Genomic DNA, 22001 nt, shown 5'->3' on the forward strand with positions numbered 1-22001 from the left:
GGCAGCCTGTGACCTGAGGGCCTACCTTCTCATGGCAGAACAGAGGAGCTGGAGTGGGAGAGACATGAAGGAGGAGAACGGGTCACCACAGACACCCAGAGAGCATGTGGGAAGGTGCATCCGGGGGAAGGTCACAGGCCAAATGTGGCAGAGGGGTCAAGGACACGTGCACCGGTGGTCTCAGTGGGTGCAGACTTCCTGGAGAGATGCTGAGCACAGCGGAGGTGAGAAGTGCAGGCAGCAGGTGTGGACGCCCTCCTTGGAAGTCCAGCTGTGAAGGGGACAGGGAGGGACTTGGGCAGAATTACTGGGCTGATGGAGGGTCCTTTATGTGGGAGCCTGGAGCATACTGGGAGAAGCAGCGGCTGTTCCCATGAGAGGGGCATCATCAGTGACATGAGGCGCCTGCTATAGCAGGGGAAGGACAGGACCCAGAGCCCAGGTGGGCAGCTCTGCGGGGTCTGGAGGACACGGAGAGGGTGGGGCAGGCGAGGGCAGGGCAGGTGTACCTGCAGTTGGCCTCTGTTCTCTGACGGAGACCCCTCTGCTAACTGGAGGCAGAGTGACCATCAAGCTGTGGCGGATGGAGGTGTACACTGGGCACTGTGAATGGGAGACCTGGCTGCCCAGAAGGGCACAGTGGGATTGCTGGGGGCTGGGGCCTGTGCCAGATCAGTAAACCCGAACACAGTGGAACCAGCCCTGCGCTGGCTCAGTGAGCAGCCCTCACTGCTCAGAGCCACGCCAAAGTGGGCTGCTGGGGACAAGAGATGGACAAGAGGTTTGCACTTTGGGGGCTGGCCTTTAGGTGTGTAAAATACTAGTGCCTGCTGGCTGGGCTGGCACGGGGGAGGCACGGGGGAGGCTAATGTGATGTCTGGCAGATCACCACGCCTCTACCCACTCCCCAGCCGTGAGCTGCACTGGGCCAGAACCATATCTGTCCTGGGCCCTGTTTTATCACGGGTCAAGCATAGGAATGATCCACGAGGCACCTCAGGCACCCTCACTCACTGCACGAACCAGGGTCTCCCAACCTGAGACCAATGCAGGGGCTGGCTCCCAGACCAGCTCCAGCCCCCGAGCGGCCCGGCTCCCCTGGTCAGGGATGACACAGAGACGAACACACCATCAATGTTTATTGTTCAGGCCTCCCCAGTAGGCCAGCACTGGGGCTAGGGGGCTGGCCTCCATGAGGAGCAGTTGGTTTGGGGGCCCGGTGTGGCCACCCTAATGCGCCCTGAGGCCTGGGGGTGGTCCTGGGGCCTGTCAGTCCTCCTCCTAGGCTCTCCAGGTCCAGAAGTCCTTGTGGGGTCTGGGGCTTGTTAGACCGGGAAAGCTGCCTTCGGGGAGGAGCAGGACATGTGGAGAGAGGTCAGCAGAACATGTGGGGATAGGTCACGTGCTGCCTCAGAACCTGCTAAGTCCAACATCAGCATGTGACAGGAGGGAAACTGAGGCAAGACGGGAGAACCCAGAGGAAAAAGTGACAGGGAGTCTGAAGGCGGGGTGGGAAGGACCAGCATCTTTCAGGCCCTGAGCCGGAGTGGGTGAGAGGGAGACTTCCATGTACTCGTCCCTCCTGGCTTCTGGCAGTGTGAGCAGGGGCTCTGGTGAGTCGGGGTGAGTCCTGAACAGCTCCAGCACACAGGGCTGTGTGCAGGGCAGCCAGGCTTGAGGGGGCTGCAGTACCTGGACCGGTCCTGCGGGGCCCCACCTTTGGGCCCTGCCCTGGAGGGGAGGCAGAGAGGGGGCTGCAGCCTCATCCCTGCTGGGCCTTCACTGAGTCTTTTTGGTCACCTTCTGGTTCTTCAGCAGCACATAAATGATGAACACTCCTGGAATAAACAGACCAGAAAGGCCAGGTCAGATTCGGGCTCGAGGCTGCCGGGAGGCTTGAGCAGGGCACAGCATGGTGGAGTGACCCACACGCAGGGCCAAGCACCTACCCAACCACCCTCCAGGCCACCTGGTCATCTCCCTGGTCATTCATCAAGCCACACATCCACCTACATTCATTCAATAAACACCTACTGAGTGCCTACCGCAGGCAATTTGCTGTATTTGGTGTTTCAGATTCTATGGGGAACAAGATCCACCCAACTACCCATCTACTCATCCACTACCTGTTCACCTCCCTACCTGCCCACCCAACACCCATCACCCCCCCACCCACCCCTCATCTAGTTATCGGATTGTTGACTCAGCACATACTTTCTTGAGCCACTCAGTGCCAGGAACCTCAGGCCAGGCCTGTGCTGGGAGCTGAGGACACGGTAATGATGAAGCCACAGTCCCCGCCCCGGGGAAGCCCACCCACTAAACCACGGGAGACAGAGAGGTGCAGCAATCATGAGCCAGGGTGACAAGGGGGTGAGAGGTGATTGAGGTGTGAGCAGTGAGGATGGCAGTGGTAGAGGGAGCAGGAAGAAAGGAGACATCCCGTTTGAGTCCAGTGAGCCTGAGGCATGGGAGACTGATTTGCAGCCCTGAGGGGGAACAAGAACACCCCAGGGGGTGAGTTGGGGACAAGGAGCCTCAAGCAGATGTACAGCAAGTGCCAAAGTGTGGCAGCACATTCAGGGGTGGGAGAGGGTCATGGGGACCCCCAGACACTCTGCCCAGGGTTAGGGGGGTGATGACTTACCCACAAACAGGAGCAGCAGGAGGCCGGCGGCCAGTGGGATGGCAACAGCATAGGCTCGGGGCAGGAAATACTTGTGGATAACATGCTGGCTGTCGATGAATGGCTGCCACCGAGGGCAGAGCTCTCATGAGCATCCTCGCCTTGCCAAGCCCCCAAGCCCAAACATCCCACCTCCTCCATCTCAGGGGCTGACCCCATTCAAAGCACGGGACAGCATTTGCTTTTCTTTAAGATGACGGCATTTTGGGTGCCCTGGTTTGCTTCCTTCCTTCATTTATTTAATAGTTGTTACTGAGCACTTGTCTGGTGCCCACCCTAAGTTGGTGCTGGGGACCTGGCAGTGAACAGAAGGCAAAGGACTTGCCCTAAGGCCCTTACAGCGTCGCAGGGGCAAAGGGTACCTGAGGAATCCTTGAGTGATTCCCAATCTGGGCTCCAAGGTTTTCTTTACTAATATTTTCTCCAAAGGATACCAAGTTCTGCAGGATTCTGCCTTCTGAGAACACTGCACTTCTTAAGCAGTAATCAACAAGTTTCCCCACAAGAAAAAAAGGCTACAGGCTCTCAACAAACTCCATTAGCACTCGTCATGCCCAGAAGCCAGCGGGATAACCAGAAGGACTAGAATTCCCATCAAAGGCAAAGCAAATCAGGAACAGGGCTTACAGTGTAGCGGTTAACGATGCCACCTTGGGCCCGACCCTCCTCCCTGAGCCTCAGCCTGATTTATAAAACGGGGACGCCACTAGCGTCTTCCCCATAGCGCTGGTCTGGAGCTTTCACGAGATATGCAGGCACTAGCACAGTTAAATGATGCCAGGAGTCGGCTTCAAGATCCAGGGTTGGGAGAAGCTGAGAGAGGGCGGGGCAAGCACACGTACCAAGAGAATCACCCAGGCGGTGTAGTAGGTGAAGATGATCAGGCTAACGGCGACGAGCCCGAGTCCCACCACCTGGTCTGTCCCCGTGGCCTGGAGAAAAGGGAGGGCTCAACTGACGAAGTGACTCTCCATCCAGGGGCACTAACAGAGGCGGGTGTCGCAGCCTGATTACGCTCTAAGCTTCCCGTTCACTCAACTGACGTGTCTGACGCGACTGACTAGGATCAGTTTCTCCGCTGGGAGAGAGAGTGCCGCCCCTCGGCGTTCTCATCCGTACGACGGACCGACGGGGGAACAATTCCGGTTCCGACTGCCTAAGCCCTGGCTCCTGAACAGACCCGGGACCCCACCCCTAAACGCCCCCGAACGCCAGCACTCGGCCCTAAGCTCACCATCTCACCCGCCCTCCAGCACCAGAGCGGCAAGCCACGTCCGGTTCTGGATCCGGGCCCTTCTGGCCTTGTGCCGCGGGGCACACTGGGAGTCGTAGTCCTTAGGCCGGCCCAGGACTACGTTACCCAAACAGGTAGGCACCGCCTTCGCCTTTGCATGTCGGGAAATGTAGTCTCCCAATGGAATTGTGGGACTTGATGTTTCCGAATCTCCGCAGGGAAGGGGACGGAGTTGGGAACCCAGACTGATTGGCACTCGTGGCTTCAGTCCTGTCTAACTCGCTCCAAAAAAACCCCACCGATCTTTAAATATTCCAGAGTCCAAAAGCCAGTGGCGGATGGAGGTGGGGGGTCGGAAGTCCCATTTGAAAATTGAGGCTCAGAGAGGGACCAGGACTTGCAGGAGATCACAACTCGAGTCAGTGGCGAAGCCGAAACCCTGATCCGGGGGTCCTACTTCCTCGTCCCGATGCCCTAATTTGTCTGTTGAGGGGAAAGTGGAGAGAACGTTCCTGGGGTGGAAGGAGGAGGGGTGCCCGAGCCCGCAGGGATGGGGAGGATTTCGATTGGCTGTGAGACGGCGCCCTCTTACCATCGCCTGGCTTCCCTGGCGACCCTTCCGGGTGTCCCCTCTTCACTGCACGGATGAGGCCGGAGTGACCCTCCCTCCCCTCACCGGCTGCCTCTGGGGTCCTGGGTGACGCGGCAGCCCAGGCAACAGCCTAGACAGATCTTGGGACTGGCCGCTTGTTCAGGCCCCTCCCCAGGCTTGGAGGCCCTTTCCTCTGAGAGCAAAGGGAGCTTGGGCCTGATCTCCTTTCGCGTCTCCTCCAGCTCCGGCGTCTGGAACGGTCTTCCCACAGCTCGCGGGGCTGGCTGCTCCTCACCCATCAGGTCTCACTGGGATGCCACCCATCCCAGGGAAGCGACCTTCGCAGCTGGGCCAGGGTTCCCTCGTCAGTGCTCCACAGCCCCAAGCATGTCTCCCTAAGGACACTTGTCCCCGCATTTTCGTTACCTGATTTACTTGCTGTTCTGGCCCACCTGACTGAGCTCCCTGAGGATAGGGTCTGTGGTCACTGCTGTGTCCCTCAGTGCCTAGAATGGGGCTTAGCACAAAGGAGCTTTCAATCACCCAACAAGCTTTAAGATTCTGTGATGTTTCTCGATCCTGGAATGCTAGAGTATAGCGTCCAGGGACTCCAGGCCTCCTGAGGGGTTGGGTGGAGGCTCAGCCTGCTCTCTCCACTTGGGGGGCAGGGGGAGGGGGGTCTGAACCTGGCATGGTTCGCTCTTGCTGGTAGCATCTGTCTCCTTGGGTCCTCTGAGTCCGTCTCTAACTATAGGGACTGCCCTCCTGAAGCTGACGGAAGCGACCATTTTTTCTCCCTACCATTTTGTATACTGATTTTTCACTTAGCATTACTGTGTTCCAAAGGAGCAACCCTTTTTGGCCTACAGGCCCATTCCTTCCCTGTTTCTCAGAACAGCCTTTGGCCTCAGCCGAGAGCCAACTTTTCCCTCCCCAGGTGTGCACGGAACAGACAGACAGACTGAGAAGCAGCCGCCAGGGTTCGCAGGGGCCAGGAGGAGCAGCAGCACCGAGAAAGGGGTTGGGGTACCACAGTGCTGCAGCAGGGACTAGGCCTGCAAGTCTGGTCCTTTCTGGCCTGTCCAAAGCCACAGAGGCTTCCTGCCACTCCTGGGCTCCTTAAACGCCCCGGGTGACAGGCTTTCCCAGAGCTTGGCTAAGCTGCTGGCTCCTCTAACTTGAGTCGGGGGCAGGGAGCGAGGGGCCTAGGCCTGGAGAAATGCCGGCGGGGGGCTCTAAAGAGGCTGGGGAAACCCTCGGCACCTCCCAAAGCTCAGGCTGTACCCACACTTTCTCATTTGACCCACCACCCCGTTTGCAGCTGCGAAAACTGAGGCACAGTCAGCTGCCCTAAGGCATGCTCCTCGGAGGCCACCTGACTGCTGGGGAGGTCCGCAGAGCAGCAGTTAGGACTTGGGCTCTGACGTCAGAGTTGCCACTTACTACGCGTGAGACTGGCGAGAAACTGCCCTTCTGGGCCTCAGTTTCCTCCCAAGAAATCTGGAGTAATAAAGGTAGTAGTAACTGTGACTGCACCCAGGACGTGGAGAACCTGGCCACCTACATCTTCCCACCCCCAGAATTGTCAGTTTATCCATCTGGATTCCTTCTGCCACAGTCCTTGACCCCGAAGTCAATTCAGTAAAACAAACAAAAAACCAACATGCCATAACAAACAAAAACTGCAACATTTAATTTCTTCCCCCAAACCAAGACACTGATACTAGGCTGATTTCCCCTTACAATGTTATTTTCTACAACAGAAGCAGACACAGATACACAAACACAGCCCACTGAATCGAGGGTAGGGTTGGTGGTGACAACATTCTGTTAGAAAGAAGGGGAATTTTAAAAAGAAAAACAAAGGACCTCCCCTCCCCCCCATCTCCCTACTCACCTCCCTAAAGAGAGGAAAACATGGACATTCTCCGTCCTGGCAGATCATGCCATGTGGTCAGTTTGTGGGGTGACCAGAAAAAAAAAAACCTAAAAATATTGTAGACATTTTTTTTTTTTAAATCTTCTAATAAAAACGTTAAACTGTCTTTCAGGAAGATTCCAAACGGGCATTGCATAGACCAATTCCTTTCCAAAAATATCTTTAATATATTCTCTCTCTCTATATATATAGAATTTCAAGTCCAGGAGCTGTGGGTGCCTGGTGGGAATTCACTGAGCTTGAGGGGACCAGAGAGCCAAAGAAAGGGCTCCCACGTGGGGATGAGGCCAAGACTCCGGGACTCCGGCTCCAGCCAGCATTAATTGGGTTGTGGCCGAACTCTCAGTCCAGTTACCCTGGCCCAGGGCCTGGCATGGGAGAATGTAGCAGGCTCTGTTTCCTTCTGGGTGACTGTCAAGTTCAGACCTCGCCTAGGGTGGGGCTGGGGTTCCTGGTTTCGGGGAGTCTCCCCAACACCAAAGCCAGCTGTTTTATGCCTAATGCCCCAGAACTTCGAACGCACCCCAAAGGCACCTCCCCAGTGGACTGAGGTCATGCAGACACAAAGGGAAGGGCAGCGCTCTCCCATCTTCCAGGGATCACTTTATCTGCATACAGTGCAGCCAGCTCCCTTTCAAAGTGCCAGGTGTCTGTGGGGCAGGAAGGGACCCGACGAGCTGACCAGAGGCTTCTCCAGCCGGGGCAAATGCTCCAACCTGCCTCAGTGGGCACCTCTAACATTCATTTTCTAAGAGTCAGGTGATTAAAAACGATGACGACAACAAAAATCCTACAAATGCTCTGGTCCCAATGCCAGGAGGTTCCAAGACCAAGACTCCAACTGCAAGCTAACGCAGAAGGGCAAGGACCGCTCCCAGCCTGGGGAGGACAGCCCCACCCCACTGCACCCCTACCAGAGAGAGAACCAGGATACTGGCCCCCCATCCAGATCCCCAGCCCTGCTGGGACCCAGCCAGCAGGTAGGGCAGAGAACAGAACTACCTCCCCTCATCCGGGGAAGGAGAAAATATCAAACTGTGAACGCTAAAAAAAAAAAAAAAAAAAAGGAGTAAAAGAGAGAAGAGAAAAAAAGGAAAGAAAGCAAAGTATAGGGCAAAGTAAACACCAGCCTGCTGGGTTTATACAAAATGAATGAAACTTAAGAGCAGCGGGGGGAGGTCTGTCCAGGGACCGGCTGGCTGGCAGCCAGGACCCACCTTCAAGCCAGTAATGAGGACCAGGGGGGAAAGTGCCGAGAGCAGAGGCTTTAGCGAGGGGTGAGGGGCAGGACAGGAGGCAGGGCCAGACTGCTCCCCGCTGGGAACACCCCCCTAAAGGACCCGCCTCTCCCTTGCCCAGAGAGAGGGATGCTTTCAGAGAAGGGCTGGGGCTTTTCTGGCCAGGAAGCCAGCTCCAGGCCAGTCCAGTCACAGCTCACCTGCCTCTCCAGCATCGGCCCTGGCCTGGCCAGATGACCCTGAGGGGGAGAAAGGGGGCTTGGCTTGCTAAGCCCAGCCCAACCAGGCCCCTGACCTCCAAGGGCTTGGGAGGCACCTTCCCTGGCTTCCTATGGGAAACCAGCTGCTCAGGACCCAGCCCTGGGCAGAGGAGCACCCCCTTTCTCAGCATGGGTCAGGCTTGAGCTGGAGCTAACAGGTGGGAGGAGAGGCAATGCCCGGGTCCAGCCGGGTGGCTAGAGCTGGGCCGCTGGCTGCACAGCAGGCAGCGCCCAGGAATTCTTGGGAAGGGCTCAGAGGAAGGGCAGGCGGGGCCAGTGGGGCTGTGCTGGAGACGAGCATGTGCAAAGTGCAGGCTGCCAGGGCAGCAGGAGAACATTCGTTGGGGGAGAGGGTCTCAGTCTGGAGTGTAGGTGGGGTCTGAGGTCTTGACTCCCAGGAAGAGGCCGCCAGCGGGTCCCCCAGGACACAGGGAAGGGACGGCTGAAACACTAAGCAGTCAGAGGGCCACGGTGGCAGGATTCTGAGGGTGGACTGGCCCCCCAAGGACAGGGGGCAGTGGAGCAAGGCCCTGCCAGGGCATCGTTGAGCCAGTGCTCCTGGAGTGGGCTGGGACACAGGGCAAGAGGCCCCTTGGCCACAAGCATGTTCGCGTGCGTAGGAGCTGCTGCAGGTCCTTGCCAAGGGGCCAGGGCAGTCTCCCTCGGGCCAGTCCTGGCCATCTTTCTTGCCCACCTGCCTCATGGGCCCATGTGTCCTGCCCTCTAGTGGTTCAGAGGAGAATATTCACAGTGGTGCCCGGGCCCTGGCAGGCCAGGAGGCTCCCGGCATGGATGAGAGGACAGTGGAATGATGCTGTGGGGCAGGAATGGGGCTGGAGTGCATGGAGGAGGCACAGATGAGATGCAGTGCGGATGGTGATCCGACGGGGAAGGTCCCTCGTGGAATGACACGGGTCTGGCCGCCCACAAGGCAGGGCCCTTCTCCAGCCTGAACACCTGCTCCTCAATGGCTTTCAATCACGACCGGCTCGTACACCCCAGAGGAGACCCTGTGGGAGAGAGACAGGTCAGCTCGTTCTCTCTGATGCTCTTTGGGCTAGGCCATTCCTAGTACTTCACAAGCAGGCACTGTTAACTGGCTCCATTATGCAGAGGGAGAAACTGAGGCTCAGAGAAGTTGAGTCACTTGCCCAGGGTGACAGAGATGGTAAGCACCAGAGTCTGTGCGATCGCAGAGCTGGCCTAAGCCATTCCTGGGCATCAGCGGCTTACACACCGGGCTGTGCTGCACCCATCCTCACAGCAACCCTGGCAGGGAGGGACTGTGCCCCACCCCACTTGACAGATGAAGAAACTGAGACTCACAGGGATTATTGGGCTTGCTAAGAGGCAGATGGTTGGGGAGCCTGATCAGCTTTTCTCCCAGCTGAGGCCATGCCCACCCAGGGGTACATGGACATTTGGGGCTTGGCTTGCTGCTCTGCTATGCCCTTGATGTCAAATAGATTGGCTCTTCCCTGCCCCGAACCCCAGTCTCCTCATCTTCAGAGAGGGCTAGAGAAGGGTGTTCAGAAACCTCCAAAGAGATCCCCTCTTTTCTTCTTGCCCACCTGACACAGGGGCAGCCCAGGAAGCTGCACTGAGATGGTGGCTGCAATTTCGAGTCCTGGCCAGCAGGGGTCAGCAGAGCAGCGCCAGAGGGCAGGTCCCAGGACCCTGGGCCCAGCTGTCTCCTCCCGCTCTGGCCCCAGGTGGCACCTTCCCACCCAGCCCACAGGAACCTGGGGCAAAGCCTTTGGCACAGCCCTGCACGTGGGAAGCTCCTCCGCTCACTCAGCAAGCCAGCCACACGGTAAGCGCGCTGTCGACAGACGACTGAGAGAGCACTCTACCAACCGCAGAGTTCAGGCCAAAGCTTGCTTCGACCGCCCCCCCCCCCGTGAATATCATTAGGGCAGAAATTTGTGTTGCTCACCGCTGTAGCCCAACTCAGTGCCTGGTGCTTAGCTGGTGCTCAATAAATATTTGTCCAATAAATAAATGAGTTACTGTCATCATTTTTTAGGGGTTCCCAGATCCAGGAGGAAGAGCAAGAAAAGTAGGGCCCAAAATAAAGATGTATGAAGCCCCTGCTGTGTGCCAGGCACTTTCCAAAGGTTACCCTGGAAATCCTCAGGACCAACCCTGGGGGGTCGTCTCGGGTGTCCAGGTGAGATGATGCGGTCCACACTATTTGACAGATGAGGGAACTGAGGCTCAGAGAGACGTGACTGGCCCCAATCACACTGTGGTGACAAGAACTGGCATTCAAAGCCAGGTCGGTGGGCTGCAGAGAACTTGCTCTCACCACTGTGTCCCCTACAGCCACCCTGGTGCCCACCCCCAAACCTTCACCCCTACCTGTTGGCCAACTGGATCCCACTCAGCGTGGTGGAGCCATCACGGCTCACGAACAGCCGGAGGTTGCTGTCTGTGGGGACACACGGGAGGATGGAGGCTGAGGGGGGGGCAGAGGCAGCCAGGGAGCCCCCGGAGCAGGCGGCACCGTCCCACGAGCCCACCCGGCGCGGGCAGCTCACCCTCACTGTTGCTGCCATCCGTGAAGTCCTGGCTCTGCATGATCTTCTCCACGATGTCATCCGCGTCGATCCGCGTGTCATCCACCCAGGTCGGGTGGCTCTCCATCGAGTCCTTCTTCCGCCTGGGGCAGGGTGGGGCAGAGTCACAACAGTCAGGGCAGTAACAGGGACAATGAGGACCACAGCGCACACCCACAGCACCCAGGATCTCCATGTGCACGTGAAGGCCCGGGCAGGCTGTGTGCACTTAACCCTTACATCAGCTGGCGGAGCACGCGCTGCTGTCAGCTGGGCCCGTAGATGAGGACACAGAGGTTCTGAGAGGCCAGGCGGTGCGTGAGCGGGGGACCTAGGGTACACTGAATCCCACACAGCAACCGCTAACTGGGCATGCACACCACCAGGCCGGGGCAATGCCCTTGAGGAGCATCAGCTGGTTGAACTGTCACCATCCAACCCTGTGAGGCAGGGACCCTGCTGTCCCCGTGTTACAGGTAAAAAAGTGGAGGTTCAGGAGCCATCGGGAGGGATCTGTTCTCCAGGAGCACTGAGCAGTGAGACTCACCGAAACGAGCGGTCGGACAGATGCGGGGGCCGGGGCGGCCTCGGCGGCTTCTCGGGGGGTCGGTGCTCACGCTCGCTGCCCTCGGGGCCCTCCACAGTCATGCTGAGGCCACCAGAGGCGCTGCTGCTGGTGGACGTGTTGCGGCGGTGTGTCAAGTCCGAGAGGCTGGAGGAGCGCGAGTGCTCCGTGCTGTAGCCTGTGGGTGGTCAGGGCGGTTCATGATGGGGGAGCCCGGGAAGGCGCAAGGCCAAGGGTGCAGGGCTGGGCGGGCACACTCACCCGAGATCTTGGACTGCTGGCTGGCGTAGCTGGAGTTGCGGGAGTGCCCGGAGTGGAACACCTCCTCGGGGCTGGACAGGTTCTGGTCCGGCTCCTCCGGCACCCCTGGAAGGCAGGGAGGGGGCAGGGGTTACCAGTGGTGCCTGGCCTCACCCTTCACACGTCCTCTCGCTGAATCTGGAGTTGGAGAGGACGATATGTATTTCCATTTAACAGACTGAAAAACTGAGGTTCAGAAGGGCAGCAACCTGCCCCAAGCCACCGTTCACCATCTGAACCCAGGTTCACTCACTTCACAAATATCTGGTGGGGACCAGCTCTGTGCAAGGCACTCGAGTGACTGCTGTGAACAAGAGACAGGGTGTCTCAGGCCAGTGGGGAAGAAGAATGCGGAACGAAAAATGACCCACAATTAACCACAATTCACTGAGTGGTGCAGAGCAGGGAGAAGTGCACGAGGGGTATCTGACCCAGTCTGGGGTCACGGAAGGCTGCTCTGAGGAGGCAGCCTTAATGCAAGATCTTCAGGAGGCAGGGGAGGAAGCAAGCTAGATAAGGCATCAGGGAAAAAACCTTCCAGACAACGGGAACAGCATAAGCAAAGGACCTGAGGCTTCAATGAGCTTGGGTCATTGTAGCTAGAGTAGAGCAAATAAGGGGAAGTGGAGTGGCTGACACCCTGGCCCAAGTCACCCCTAAGTCCAACTTTGAAACAACCTTTCCAGCACTCCCCAGCAGGAGGTGCAAGGGAAGCCAATGGGACCCCCCGGGGCCCTGTGAGTACCCCCAACCAGCCCTCCTGGTCAACACACCCATCCCCTCTTCAGAGAGGAGCAAAGCCAGGCCATAGGCTGGACCCCAGGCCTGCCCGTGTCCCCACCTAAAGCCATGTGGTCTTTCAAGTCCCCAACAGGTTCTCTGCACGTCGGGGGAGGGGGGAGCAGAAAGCCAGCTACACAGACATGTGGGGGTGCCCACTCTGCCAGGTGGGCACCTCTTCTACTCTGCATAAAGGCATCATCTGTGCTGGGGTGGCCTGGTCCCCAGATCACTCCTCTGGGGATCCCCACCCTGAAGCTGGAGAGAGCAATGGTGCTGGGAAGCCCCCATTCCCAAGTGTGGTCCCCAGGCTGAGGCAGGGAAGCACCCCAGCTTCTGCTCTGGCCCTCACCTGCTGGATCTCCAGGAAAAATGGGAGTGGAGTAAAGCTGGCCCTTGAGGGCAGAGGGTCCCTCACTGCTCCCAGCCCCCAGGGGCAGAATCACCCAGCAAACATCTGCTGAGCCGCCCGAGGCCCTGAGCCCTAATGGCTCTTGTGGCACAAATGAGGGCCCTCACGTGCCCTGCTGCTCACTAATTAGCTTGGGGCAGTCTGCCTCCCAGCTCTGAGCTCACCCCCTGGAGGGGGTGCAGGGGCCGAGGCTCACCTCAGGGGCCCTGCCTCACCCTGCATAGCACACCTGGAGCCTCCTCTCACGGCAGCACCTCCTCCTAACTGCCACACTGTCTCCTCTGGAGATTCAGGCTCATTCGAATTTTTTCTAACATTTAGTAATAAAGATACTTTAACAGAAACGTAGTGCTGGGAAATACACAGAGTATGTACTATGTGCCAGACCAGGCACACACGTTTGCCCAGTTAATCCCCAAACCCAGGATGTGGTTACTACTGCTGATTCCATTTGACAGAGGAGGACACTGAGATCCAGTGAGGCAAGATGGCCAGACAAGGTCCCCCAGCAGGAGGGAGAGCAAGAGCTCAGAGCATGTCCCCCTGCCAAGAACACTGCACCCCACACCCGAGATTCAGCTCAAATGCCACCTAGTCAGGGAGGCTTCCCTGGGCCCAGAAGGACGCCTTCTGTGCCTCTCTCAGCCAGCTCTTGTCACATCTGTAGGTGGACATGTGTTTGACTTATTTATTGTCTGACTTATGCCTATCTGTCCTGCTAGACCACGAGGACCATGAGGCCAAGGACACCACACCAGTCTGGACCCAGGGCACTGCTGCGATCCTGGGGCCAAGCACCGAGCCCAGCACACGGGAGGGGCTCAGACAGCATCTGCCTAACGGAAGCACAGACGGGGGCAAACACCACCCCACCACCTCTCTCTAGTCAGTAAGCGGGCCCCTGGGACCTGCGAAGCTAAAAGCCTTCTGCTTCGGGGAGGCAGGGCGGGCAGGTGGGGAATAGTACCTGAGCTGAGGATGGTGGGCCGGGCCTTGGTGGGCCGGGATCCCGTCAGGGAGTTGGTGCTGCTGCTGCCACTGCTGCTGGTCCCACCACCCTTACACGTCAGCTGCAGGGAGGAATCCTGGCCCGGGATGGAGATGGACTTAGCAGTGGACGGAGGCCTTAGGAGGACAGACAGCTTGTGACTGGGGTGCCCCATCCTTGGCATCAGATGAAGACAGGGGAGCCTTGAGTGAAGAGTCCCGTCCGCCCTCCCCCAGTGCCCAGGATGGAGCCCGCCCCTCAGACAGCCTGCACCAGCACTCACGTCTTGAAGCAGGGGTCTCCAGAGAGCAGGAACATTCCGATAGTGACCTGCATGAAGGGAGGAATCAGCCACACCCTGTCCACTCACCGGGCCCAGGCGCCCCACCTCCCTGCTCTGGCTTCAGATGGGCTTGGACTCTGGTCCCGACTCAGCCCCTTGCTGGCCCTGGTGAAGAGCCCCGTTTCCTCGTGCAGAAGACAGAACCAATCCTAACACGTGCCTCGGGGGACAGTGGAGCGGATGCAGTGAGATGAGGCTCCACCTGGTTGGCGCCTGGCGAGGAGTGAGTGAGCAGCAAAAGCTACCTGCTGTGACTTCACGACTACAGCTATTGGGGCGCCCTCTGTCTCAGGGCCCCGAGTGGGAGAGGGTGCAAGAGCTCCCCACGAAGGCAGGAGGGACGCCCTCAAAGCCCGCTCTGTGAGGAGGGGTCCACCGAGCCCGACATGGTTGGGAGCACTTGCATAGTTCACAACGGATGGCAGGCGCCTGGTGAAAGTTTGCTGAATTAAGTAAAGCAAGAAACCATTTGACATTTAACATCTACTTGGGCAAAGATTTTGGCAATGCCCCACACAAGGCAAGGTTTGGGTCCCCAAATCTGGGCTGAGATGGAGTGACAGGCAGAGGGTGATGGGGTAGGAAAGAAGTGCTCAGATCCCAGGACCCCACTGACAAAAATGGAGACCACTGATCTGAAACTGCCCCCGCCCCAGCATCCTTGATCTGGCCTGAGGGTGCAGGGGCCACTGGGGTGAGGCTGAAAGGCCTCAGGGCTCCCACCACAATTAGCCTGGAGCTTTTCCGGCACCCCCAGTTCCCTCTGCAAAGGGTCCAGGAGGACCCAGAGCCCCTGGCCACCACCTCCTGCCTGGGTCTGCCCCAGGCACGACACGCTCCCACTGGGTCAGCTCTCAGAAGTGTGGTTAGGGCAAGACTGTTTTCTCAGCCAGGTGGAAGCGGGTGGAAACAAGGAAGAGAGGGGCACTGGCAGCGGATGCTCAGATAGCTCTGTCCCAAGAGGCCAACAAGTCAGCTGCCTGGGGCGGGAGCTGCCCCGGCCCCCGGAAACCTGCATGTGGCTGGGCCCTCGGAGCAGCCACGCTCAGTCTGTCTAGGTCGAGAGACGCCAGGTTCTTCTGCTCACTGATGCTCCACTGGGTGCTCAGGCTGCCTTGTGTCACATGGTGCAACAGTTAGGAGCTGACTGTGGGGTCAAGTGCCAGGTCTGCTTGTGACCCCAGGCAAATGATCTAACCTCTGTGCCTCAATTCCCTCCTGTGCAAAACTGGGACAAATAACAGACACCACACCCATGGGGCTGTTGTCAGGCATCACAAGATAAGAGGAGGTAACACTCAGCAATGCTGATCTCACCGAAAGTGCTCACCAAACCCAGAGAGACTGTGCGTCTACTCTCCGACCCCTAATTATGGATGGGGAAACTGAGGCCACTGGCTAAGCCCAGGCCTCTATGGTGGTTTCCTGACCCAGGCCCGTATCTTCCCAGCGTCTCTCACCGCCTGTCCAGGGTGAGAACCCGTACCTTTAACAACTCTCCAGGGTACTCTAAGGAGGAATGGGTTTGCCCTCGCCCCTTGGCAGGAGCGGGAGGCAACAGGGCCCCAATACCTTGAGGATGGAGTTGTCCTGGCGAGTGTTCTTCGTGTCATATCCTTCCAGCAGGCAGCAGCGCACTGTAGAGCCTGAGCCCGCAAACTCGGCCAGGTTCAAGTCGGCAAAGCCCAGCTGGGAGGGATGGAGGAGAGTGTGGGAGGCTGCAGGCAGTGTGGGCACGGGGCTGGCAGCAAAAGGGTTAACTTGGCAGAGGCGGGAGGGGGAGGGGCAGGCAAAGCCCCTGGGGCCGACCCACAGCCCCACAGCCCAGACTGACTGTTGCATAACCAACACCCAAGGACAGAGGCCCCCCCCCAAGGACAGAGGCCTGGGTTGGCGGCTCCAATGGACGTGGCACAGCCAGGAGCTCACATCCCTGAGCAGCACAAAGCGCCCTTTGTGTCATGTCCCAGTGTGCACCGGGGCAGCGCCTGAGATGAAAGGACATTGTTGTCTGTGATACAGACACATTGTTCCCTGGGAAACAAGGCTGTGCTGTGGGAGCCTCCAGGCCAGTGGGCAGGGGGGAGGGAAGGCCCGTGGGAACTTGGTGTGGGGGTGGGTGGTTGGAGGGCACTCTGCATGGGGAGAAGGAGACCCTGGCCCAGGCTGGAGTGAGGGGCTGGTGGGCTACTCCTTGGATGCAGAGAGAGGAGCAAGGGATGGGGAGGGAAGCAGGAAAAAGTGTGAGAACAGGGTCTATGAGCTAAGAAGCCCTCTTAGATAGAAGCCAAGTCTGCCAGACCTGGAGGGGAAACAGGGTGAGGGGTGCTGGGATTAGCGACTTGGGGGACAACTAAACCAGCCAGGGACATTTATTGGGCACCTGCTGCATACAAGTCTCTACTGCAGAGTTTAGGGGCACATATGCCAGAATCAGGGACTCAGGTTCAGATCCCAGCCCTGCCATCAGCTCAGAGTGGCCCCCATTTTCAGAGAAGGAAACTAAGGTTCAGAGAGGGGAAGTGACTTGCCCAGGGCCCTATACTGCTCAACTGGCAGAGCCACGCTTGAAATTAGGTCTGAGGAGCGTCAAGTCTCACCACCTCTCTGGGCCTCAGTTTCCTCTTCTGTACAACGGGAGCTGAGCCCGTGCGGATGGCTCATGAGAGACCAGAAGGGCCTGGCAGGTCTGACGTGTGCTAGGTGTCCTAGAAATGTCTGCCGGGTGGAGGCGGGATGCTCTGGCTGTTTGCTGGCACTTTCTTTCCTGACTGGGCAGTTGTCCTCACCCACGTGAATCAATGGGAAGAGAAATTTCCACTCTGACGGCACCTTCCACAGCCCAGTTCTAGCCCCCCGCCCTCTGCTTCTGGAGAGGGACATCACGGCCCCTGGCCAGGGCAGAGCGCACAGCCCAGAATGCTGAGCTTCCTGAGCTCTGATCAGTGGGAAGGAACACGCCCCATGCAGCACCTCCCTCGGGCCTTCCACGAAGGGTGAGGTGAGGCAAAGGCATTTCCCCTCTGGACTGACGGAGCACATCCCCTGCCACTGGGCCACCTCCCGGGGGTCACAGAGGGTGGGCCACGAGTCCCCACAGAGAAGGGGGTTTAGGGCAGAGCAGGTTTATTCAAAGCCAAAGGTAACCGTTCCAGAGCCGTCTTCTGCCACTTTTCCCAGTGGAAAAGGTTTCAATGCATAGGGCTGAACTGTCTGTGGGTGCAGGGAAAACCTGGCAACAAGAGAGATGTACAACAGCGGGGACTGGCTGAGTCACTGGTCACCCAGCCATACAATGGGACACTGCCACTGTTAGAAAGCAAAAGAAAATTTGTGATGACATGAAAACATGCCCATGACGTATTGGCAAGTAAAACACCAAGCTGCAGAATCTGTTTAGAACAAATCCCTTTTGTGTATTTAAAAATCCTGTTGTCTACAGGCACACAAGTTCAGAGATGGGGGCTCATTTGACATCTCTCTAAACCACAGGCATACGTTTTATTCATTGCTCCATGTGTAGCACAGATTTAATAATATGTATTTTTTTCTTAAAAGGTATGGAAAGACCCTAACGAATCCCAACAGTGGGATCTGGGGAGGAGGCCTGGGGAGGGTGAGGGATGGAAACTGTCCTTGCCACTCCATGAACCTGTGTACCACTTGTGCTGCAACAAGCATATGCTGCCTTTATGTTAAGTGCAAAATGCAAAGACTGTCAGTAAAGATATTTCCAAAAAATTATACATCTCACGTAGGGCTGAGTATCTCCTGCTTGGGGCAGAGAGGGGCCTGGATGTTCTTCTGGAAGCTTCTCTCATGCCTGTCCCACTGCCTCATCACACAGGCCCATCACACAGCCCCACTCACCTTGGAATAAGCCTTCCCGCCTTTCAGCTCCTGCACAGGGAGACAGACACAAGCAGCAGGGTGACTAGGGAATCCAAGGGCCGTCACGCGTCTCCCCAACTCCCCCGAAATCTGACTGCTGGGGAGGAGGACAGGAAAAGGCGCAGAGCAACTCATCCCATTTTCCCTGGGAGGATAAGTCAGGGGATGGGCCTAAAGCCACTAGACCAATGGCCCCACCCCCATTCCTTGGCCTTGGCCTTGCAGCCCCAGCCGGAAGGCAGCTCACCTTGCGCACCGACACACGGAAGATGCACGGGTCCAGCAGGCCGGTGGCTGGGTTGGCGCTCATCTTACACACGAAGGTGAACCTCTTCCGCCACCGCACGCAGTTCTCCTGTACCTCTTCCCTGTAGGCCCAAGGGGACAGGGAGCACAAGCAGGCAGGTCAATGCCCAGGGAACCTGGGGACCCTATATCAGGGACAGGGTCTGCCGTCAGGGATGGGGGAGCTCTCACTTTTCACTGTGTATCACCAAGTGACTCTATTGTCATAACAAGAGTGTGGTTGCATTAAGTGTTATAAAAACAAAAAAAAATGTAACAAAAATGAGAAAAGACAAGGCAGGGTAAGGTCAGGCTGCGGGCAGCTGCCCACTCCCTCTGCTGCCAGCACTGCCCCCCACCTCCTCCCCGTAGCTTTGGGTGGAGCCTTCCATTGCCATTACCTCCCACCAGCCAGGCTCCCACTGGCCATCTCAAGTGACCCTCAAAACAGTTTTCCCAGGCTGGACTACCAGCCCATTTTACAGATGAAGAGACTGAGGCTAGGTAAACTGCCCAGGATCACCCAGCCAGGAAACAGCTGGCCCTAAGCCCAGTGCGGCGTAGCTCCAGAGCTTCCTTCTTCACTACTATTAACAACAACGATAATAATAACAGCCAAAGCTCACACGGCACTTCCATGTGCCAGGCACCACTCAGAGCACTTTACAAAACCAGCCGTCCCGGGAGCCTGCTCCAAGTGCCAGAGATCTGTGATCACGCCAACCCTTCCAACACCCGCCTGGGGCAGCTATGATCATTAGCCCAATCCTACATTCAAAGAAACCAGGAGCTCTGGGCTAAGACCCTGGCTTGAGGCCCACCATGGGCAGAGGGGACAGGGGCCTGAACCCAAGCAGCCTGGCTCTGGGTGCCACACACTCAGCCCTCTCCACTCCAGGGCTGAGACACCAACCTGGGGCCCTCAGCTTCCCAGACACTAACTGGGGGGCTGGCCTTCCAGTCCCTTGAGTTCCTCCTGGGCCCGGGGAGCACGACCAAGCCCCAAAATTTAGCACCCCCTTCACAGGGCTGCAGTTTGCACCCTGGGAGTGAGTGGGAGCCCGCGGGAGGAGCTCATCCAAGCCTCTCCCAGCCGCTGTGGGGGCCTCAGCAGACCTGTGGGTGGCAGCAGCACGTGGCAGAGATGAGCGCTGCACCCCTGCACAGCTCCCTGTCCCCCCACAGCCTGCCTGGCAGAACCACGGCTCAGGAAGGGGCAGCCAAGGAAGGGAGGGGCCGGCATGAGAGACATCATCTCCAGCCGCATCCCACCTAACAGGAACGGCCAAGCAGACAGCTGAGGAAGTGACCCCTCCACACTCTGGGGACGAGGAGCTCAGGTTAACTGCCAGACTGGGGCCTGGGCGTGGAGAGTCAGCGCAGGCTGAGCCTCTCCTGAACGTGGCTCGTGTGCTTCTTCCGCAACCTTGGAGGGTAGGCTCCGCATCACTCCCTCCTACAGCTGCGGCCCTTAGGTTCCAGGAGATGCCCAAGGCCACATCCCCAGTGACTGACACAGCAGGATTTGAATTCAGGACTGTCCAAATGGAGAGTCAGAGCACTCAGCCATCACCTTAGTCCCAGGGCCACACAGCCTGGAAAAGCCTGGCAGGCAGAATCTACCGGGGTTGTGGGGCCAGCAGTGCCCTGCTGTGGACCTGAGGCGCCCACCCATGTCTCTGAGTGCCAAGTATGTGCCAGGCACTGGGTAGTGCCATGGAGTTGATTCACAGACCGACATTTGACAGTCACTCCAGTGATGACTCCATGTCACCAGGAGAGGGTGGGGGAAGGGGTGAGTCACCACAGGGAGTTGACACTCAAGCTCAGATCCGAATGAAGAGTGGGGAGTAGCCAGTTCCAGCGGGGAGACAGTTCCAGGCAGAAGGACAAGCAGGAGCAAGGAGCGAATGTACTCTCATTTACTCAGCCGATGAAAGCCCCCAGCTGAGCATCCACGCGGAGCTCCCTCCTGGCTCCACAGGGCTTTGAGGACATGACCATGGCTTCTCCCATGTCCTGCCAAGGCTGTGACAAGGGGCAAGAGGACTTGGGTCAGGCAGACCTGGGCTCACAGCCCCACACTCACTGTGCCACTCAGGGCGCCTGGGAGCATTCAGTGAGGTGAGCCGACCAAGGGACTGGCCTGGCCTGGGGAGATCCCATGAGACATGTCTCATCTGATGAAGACACTGGGGATCTAGAAGGACTCAGCCACCACAATGTTCCGAGCTTGTCAGGAGGCTGAGCTCCAGCAATGTCCCACAGCCCCAAGACTGGCGACAAACAGAAAAGGTCACGGCTAGAGACAAGGGGGAGGAGTCTCCAACCCCCGGCAGATATGGGCAAGGACCCTCAGGAAGCAGATGCCACAGCAGGAGTGGAAGCTCTGGGCTGGGGCATCAACCGACCCAGCCATGCCAGCTCTATTCATTCATTCACTCATTCATTCATAGAATTGAGCACCAGCTGTGTGCCAGTCCCTGTTCTATGCCCTGGGGCCACAGTAGTGACCAGCTTACATTCTGTACGACAAGAAAGATGAAGTTCAAACAAACGAGAAAAATACATAGTAGTGGAAAGGAAGAAATAAAACAATCTCTATTGACAAATGACTTGATCTTGTATATAGAAACTCCTAAGGAATCCACTTAACAACTATTAGAATACACAGGCTCAACAAGGTTGCAGGATACAAGATCAATACACAAAAATCAATTACTACTATATAGTCATGCATGGCATCACAACGTTTGGTCAATGACGAACCGCATACACGACGGTGGTCCCATAACATTAATACTGAACAGCCTAGGTGTGCAGGAGGCTGTACCACCTAGGTTTGCGTAAGTACACTCCGTGATGTTCACATAAAGATGAAATCACCTAACAATGCATCTCTCAGAATGCGTCCCCATCGTTAACAGGGGGACTGTACTCGTGAACACCCACAACGAAATGAAGAAACTATTCCATTTACATTACTGTCAAAAAGAATAAAATATGTAGGAATAAAGTTGTTTTTTTTTTTTTGGAGGAAGATTAGCCCTGAGCTAACTGCTGCCAATCCTCCTCTTTTTGCTGGGGAAGACTGGCCCTGAGCTAACATCCATGCCCATCTTCCTCTACTTTATACGTGGGACGCCTGCCGCAGCATGGCTTTTGCCAAGCGGTGCCATGTCCGCACCCAGGATCCGAACCGGCGAACCCTGGGCCCCGAGAAGCGGAACGTGCAAACTTAACTGCTCCGCCACCTGGCCGGCCCCTGTAGGAATAAATTTAACAAAAGAAGTACAAAACATATGTTCTGGAAAACTACAGAACATTGTTGAAAGAAATTCAAGAAGATCTAAAGCAATGGAAAGACAGCCCATGGTCATGGATTGAAAGACTTAATATTGTTAAAATGACAATACTCTCAAATTGATCTAAAAATTCAACACAATCCCTATCAAAATCTCAGCTAGTTTCCTCACAAAAATTTGACAAGTTGATCCTAAACCTCAGAAACTCAAGGGGCCAGAACAGTCAAAACAATCTAGAAAAAGTAGAACATAATTAAAGGATTCACATGTCTCGATCGCAAAACTTCTACAAAGCCACAATAATCAAGAAAGTGTGGTTCTGGCATCAGGACAGACACACAGATCAGTGGTATAGAATTGAAAACCTGAAATAAACCTTTACATTTATGGTCAACTGATTTTCAACAAGGGTGCCAGTGGGGAAAGAAGAGTCTTTTTGACAAAAGTTGCTGGGATGACTAGATATTCACATGCAAAAGAATGAAGTAGGACCCATTTCTGATATCATATACAATAACTTAAAATGGATCAAAGACATAAGTTAAAGAGCTCAGACTATAAAATTCTTAGAAGAAAACAGAAGGTAACTCTTCATCATCTGGGACTAGGCAACCGGTTCATAGAC

The 22001-nt window shown here is 56.7% G+C and overlaps 2 protein-coding genes across 7 annotated transcripts in view; both read right to left on the reverse strand.

Moving 5' to 3' along the window:
• Positions 1–1122: 1122 nt before the first annotated feature.
• Positions 1123–4396, reverse strand: LOC100070352 (dolichol phosphate-mannose biosynthesis regulatory protein). The gene is made up of 4 exons (XM_005605810.3): positions 3921–4396; positions 3529–3618; positions 2648–2750; positions 1123–1838 (listed from the first exon to the last, which is right to left on the reverse strand). The coding sequence occupies exons 1-4, from the start codon at positions 3921–3923 to the stop codon at positions 1780–1782; spliced, it is 255 nt and encodes an 84-aa protein (XP_005605867.1). The 5' UTR covers positions 3924–4396; the 3' UTR covers positions 1123–1779.
• Positions 4397–6181: 1785 nt separating this feature from the next.
• EEIG1 (estrogen-induced osteoclastogenesis regulator 1) overlaps positions 6182–22001 on the reverse strand; it is a 36518-nt gene continuing 20698 nt past the window's right edge. For 5 of the 6 annotated variants that reach the window (XM_070251087.1, XM_001501240.4, XM_070251086.1 and 2 more), the window contains 10 exons: positions 18034–18154; positions 17766–17795; positions 15468–15584; positions 13836–13882; positions 13532–13689; positions 11334–11438; positions 11055–11250; positions 10490–10611; positions 10311–10380; positions 6182–8959 (listed from right to left, as the gene is read on the reverse strand). In XM_070251087.1, coding sequence (XP_070107188.1) covers positions 8914–8959; positions 10311–10380; positions 10490–10611; positions 11055–11250; positions 11334–11438; positions 13532–13689; positions 13836–13882; positions 15468–15584; positions 17766–17795; positions 18034–18096 — 954 coding nt within the window. In that variant the 5' untranslated portion in view covers positions 18097–18154 and the 3' untranslated portion in view covers positions 6182–8913. Of the gene's footprint in view, positions 8960–10310; positions 10381–10489; positions 10612–11054; positions 11251–11333; positions 11439–13531; positions 13690–13835; positions 13883–15467; positions 15585–16495; positions 17796–18033; positions 18155–22001 lie in introns of all 6 variants that reach the window. The other variant, XM_005605812.4, reaches the window with a different exon arrangement.

Source organism: Equus caballus, chromosome 25 (assembly GCF_041296265.1).
Source record: "Equus caballus isolate H_3958 breed thoroughbred chromosome 25, TB-T2T, whole genome shotgun sequence".
NCBI lineage: Eukaryota > Metazoa > Chordata > Mammalia > Perissodactyla > Equidae > Equus > Equus caballus.

Coding starts and splice junctions, on each gene's coding strand:
- LOC100070352 (XM_005605810.3), bottom strand. Junction 2,751..3,528: donor CCGCCTGGGTGATTCTCTTG/GTACGTGTGCTT, acceptor CCTCGGTGGCAG/CCATTCATCGACAGCCAGCA. Junction 1,839..2,647: donor CCTGCTGCTCCTGTTTGTGG/GTAAGTCATCAC, acceptor TGTTTATTCCAG/GAGTGTTCATCATTTATGTG.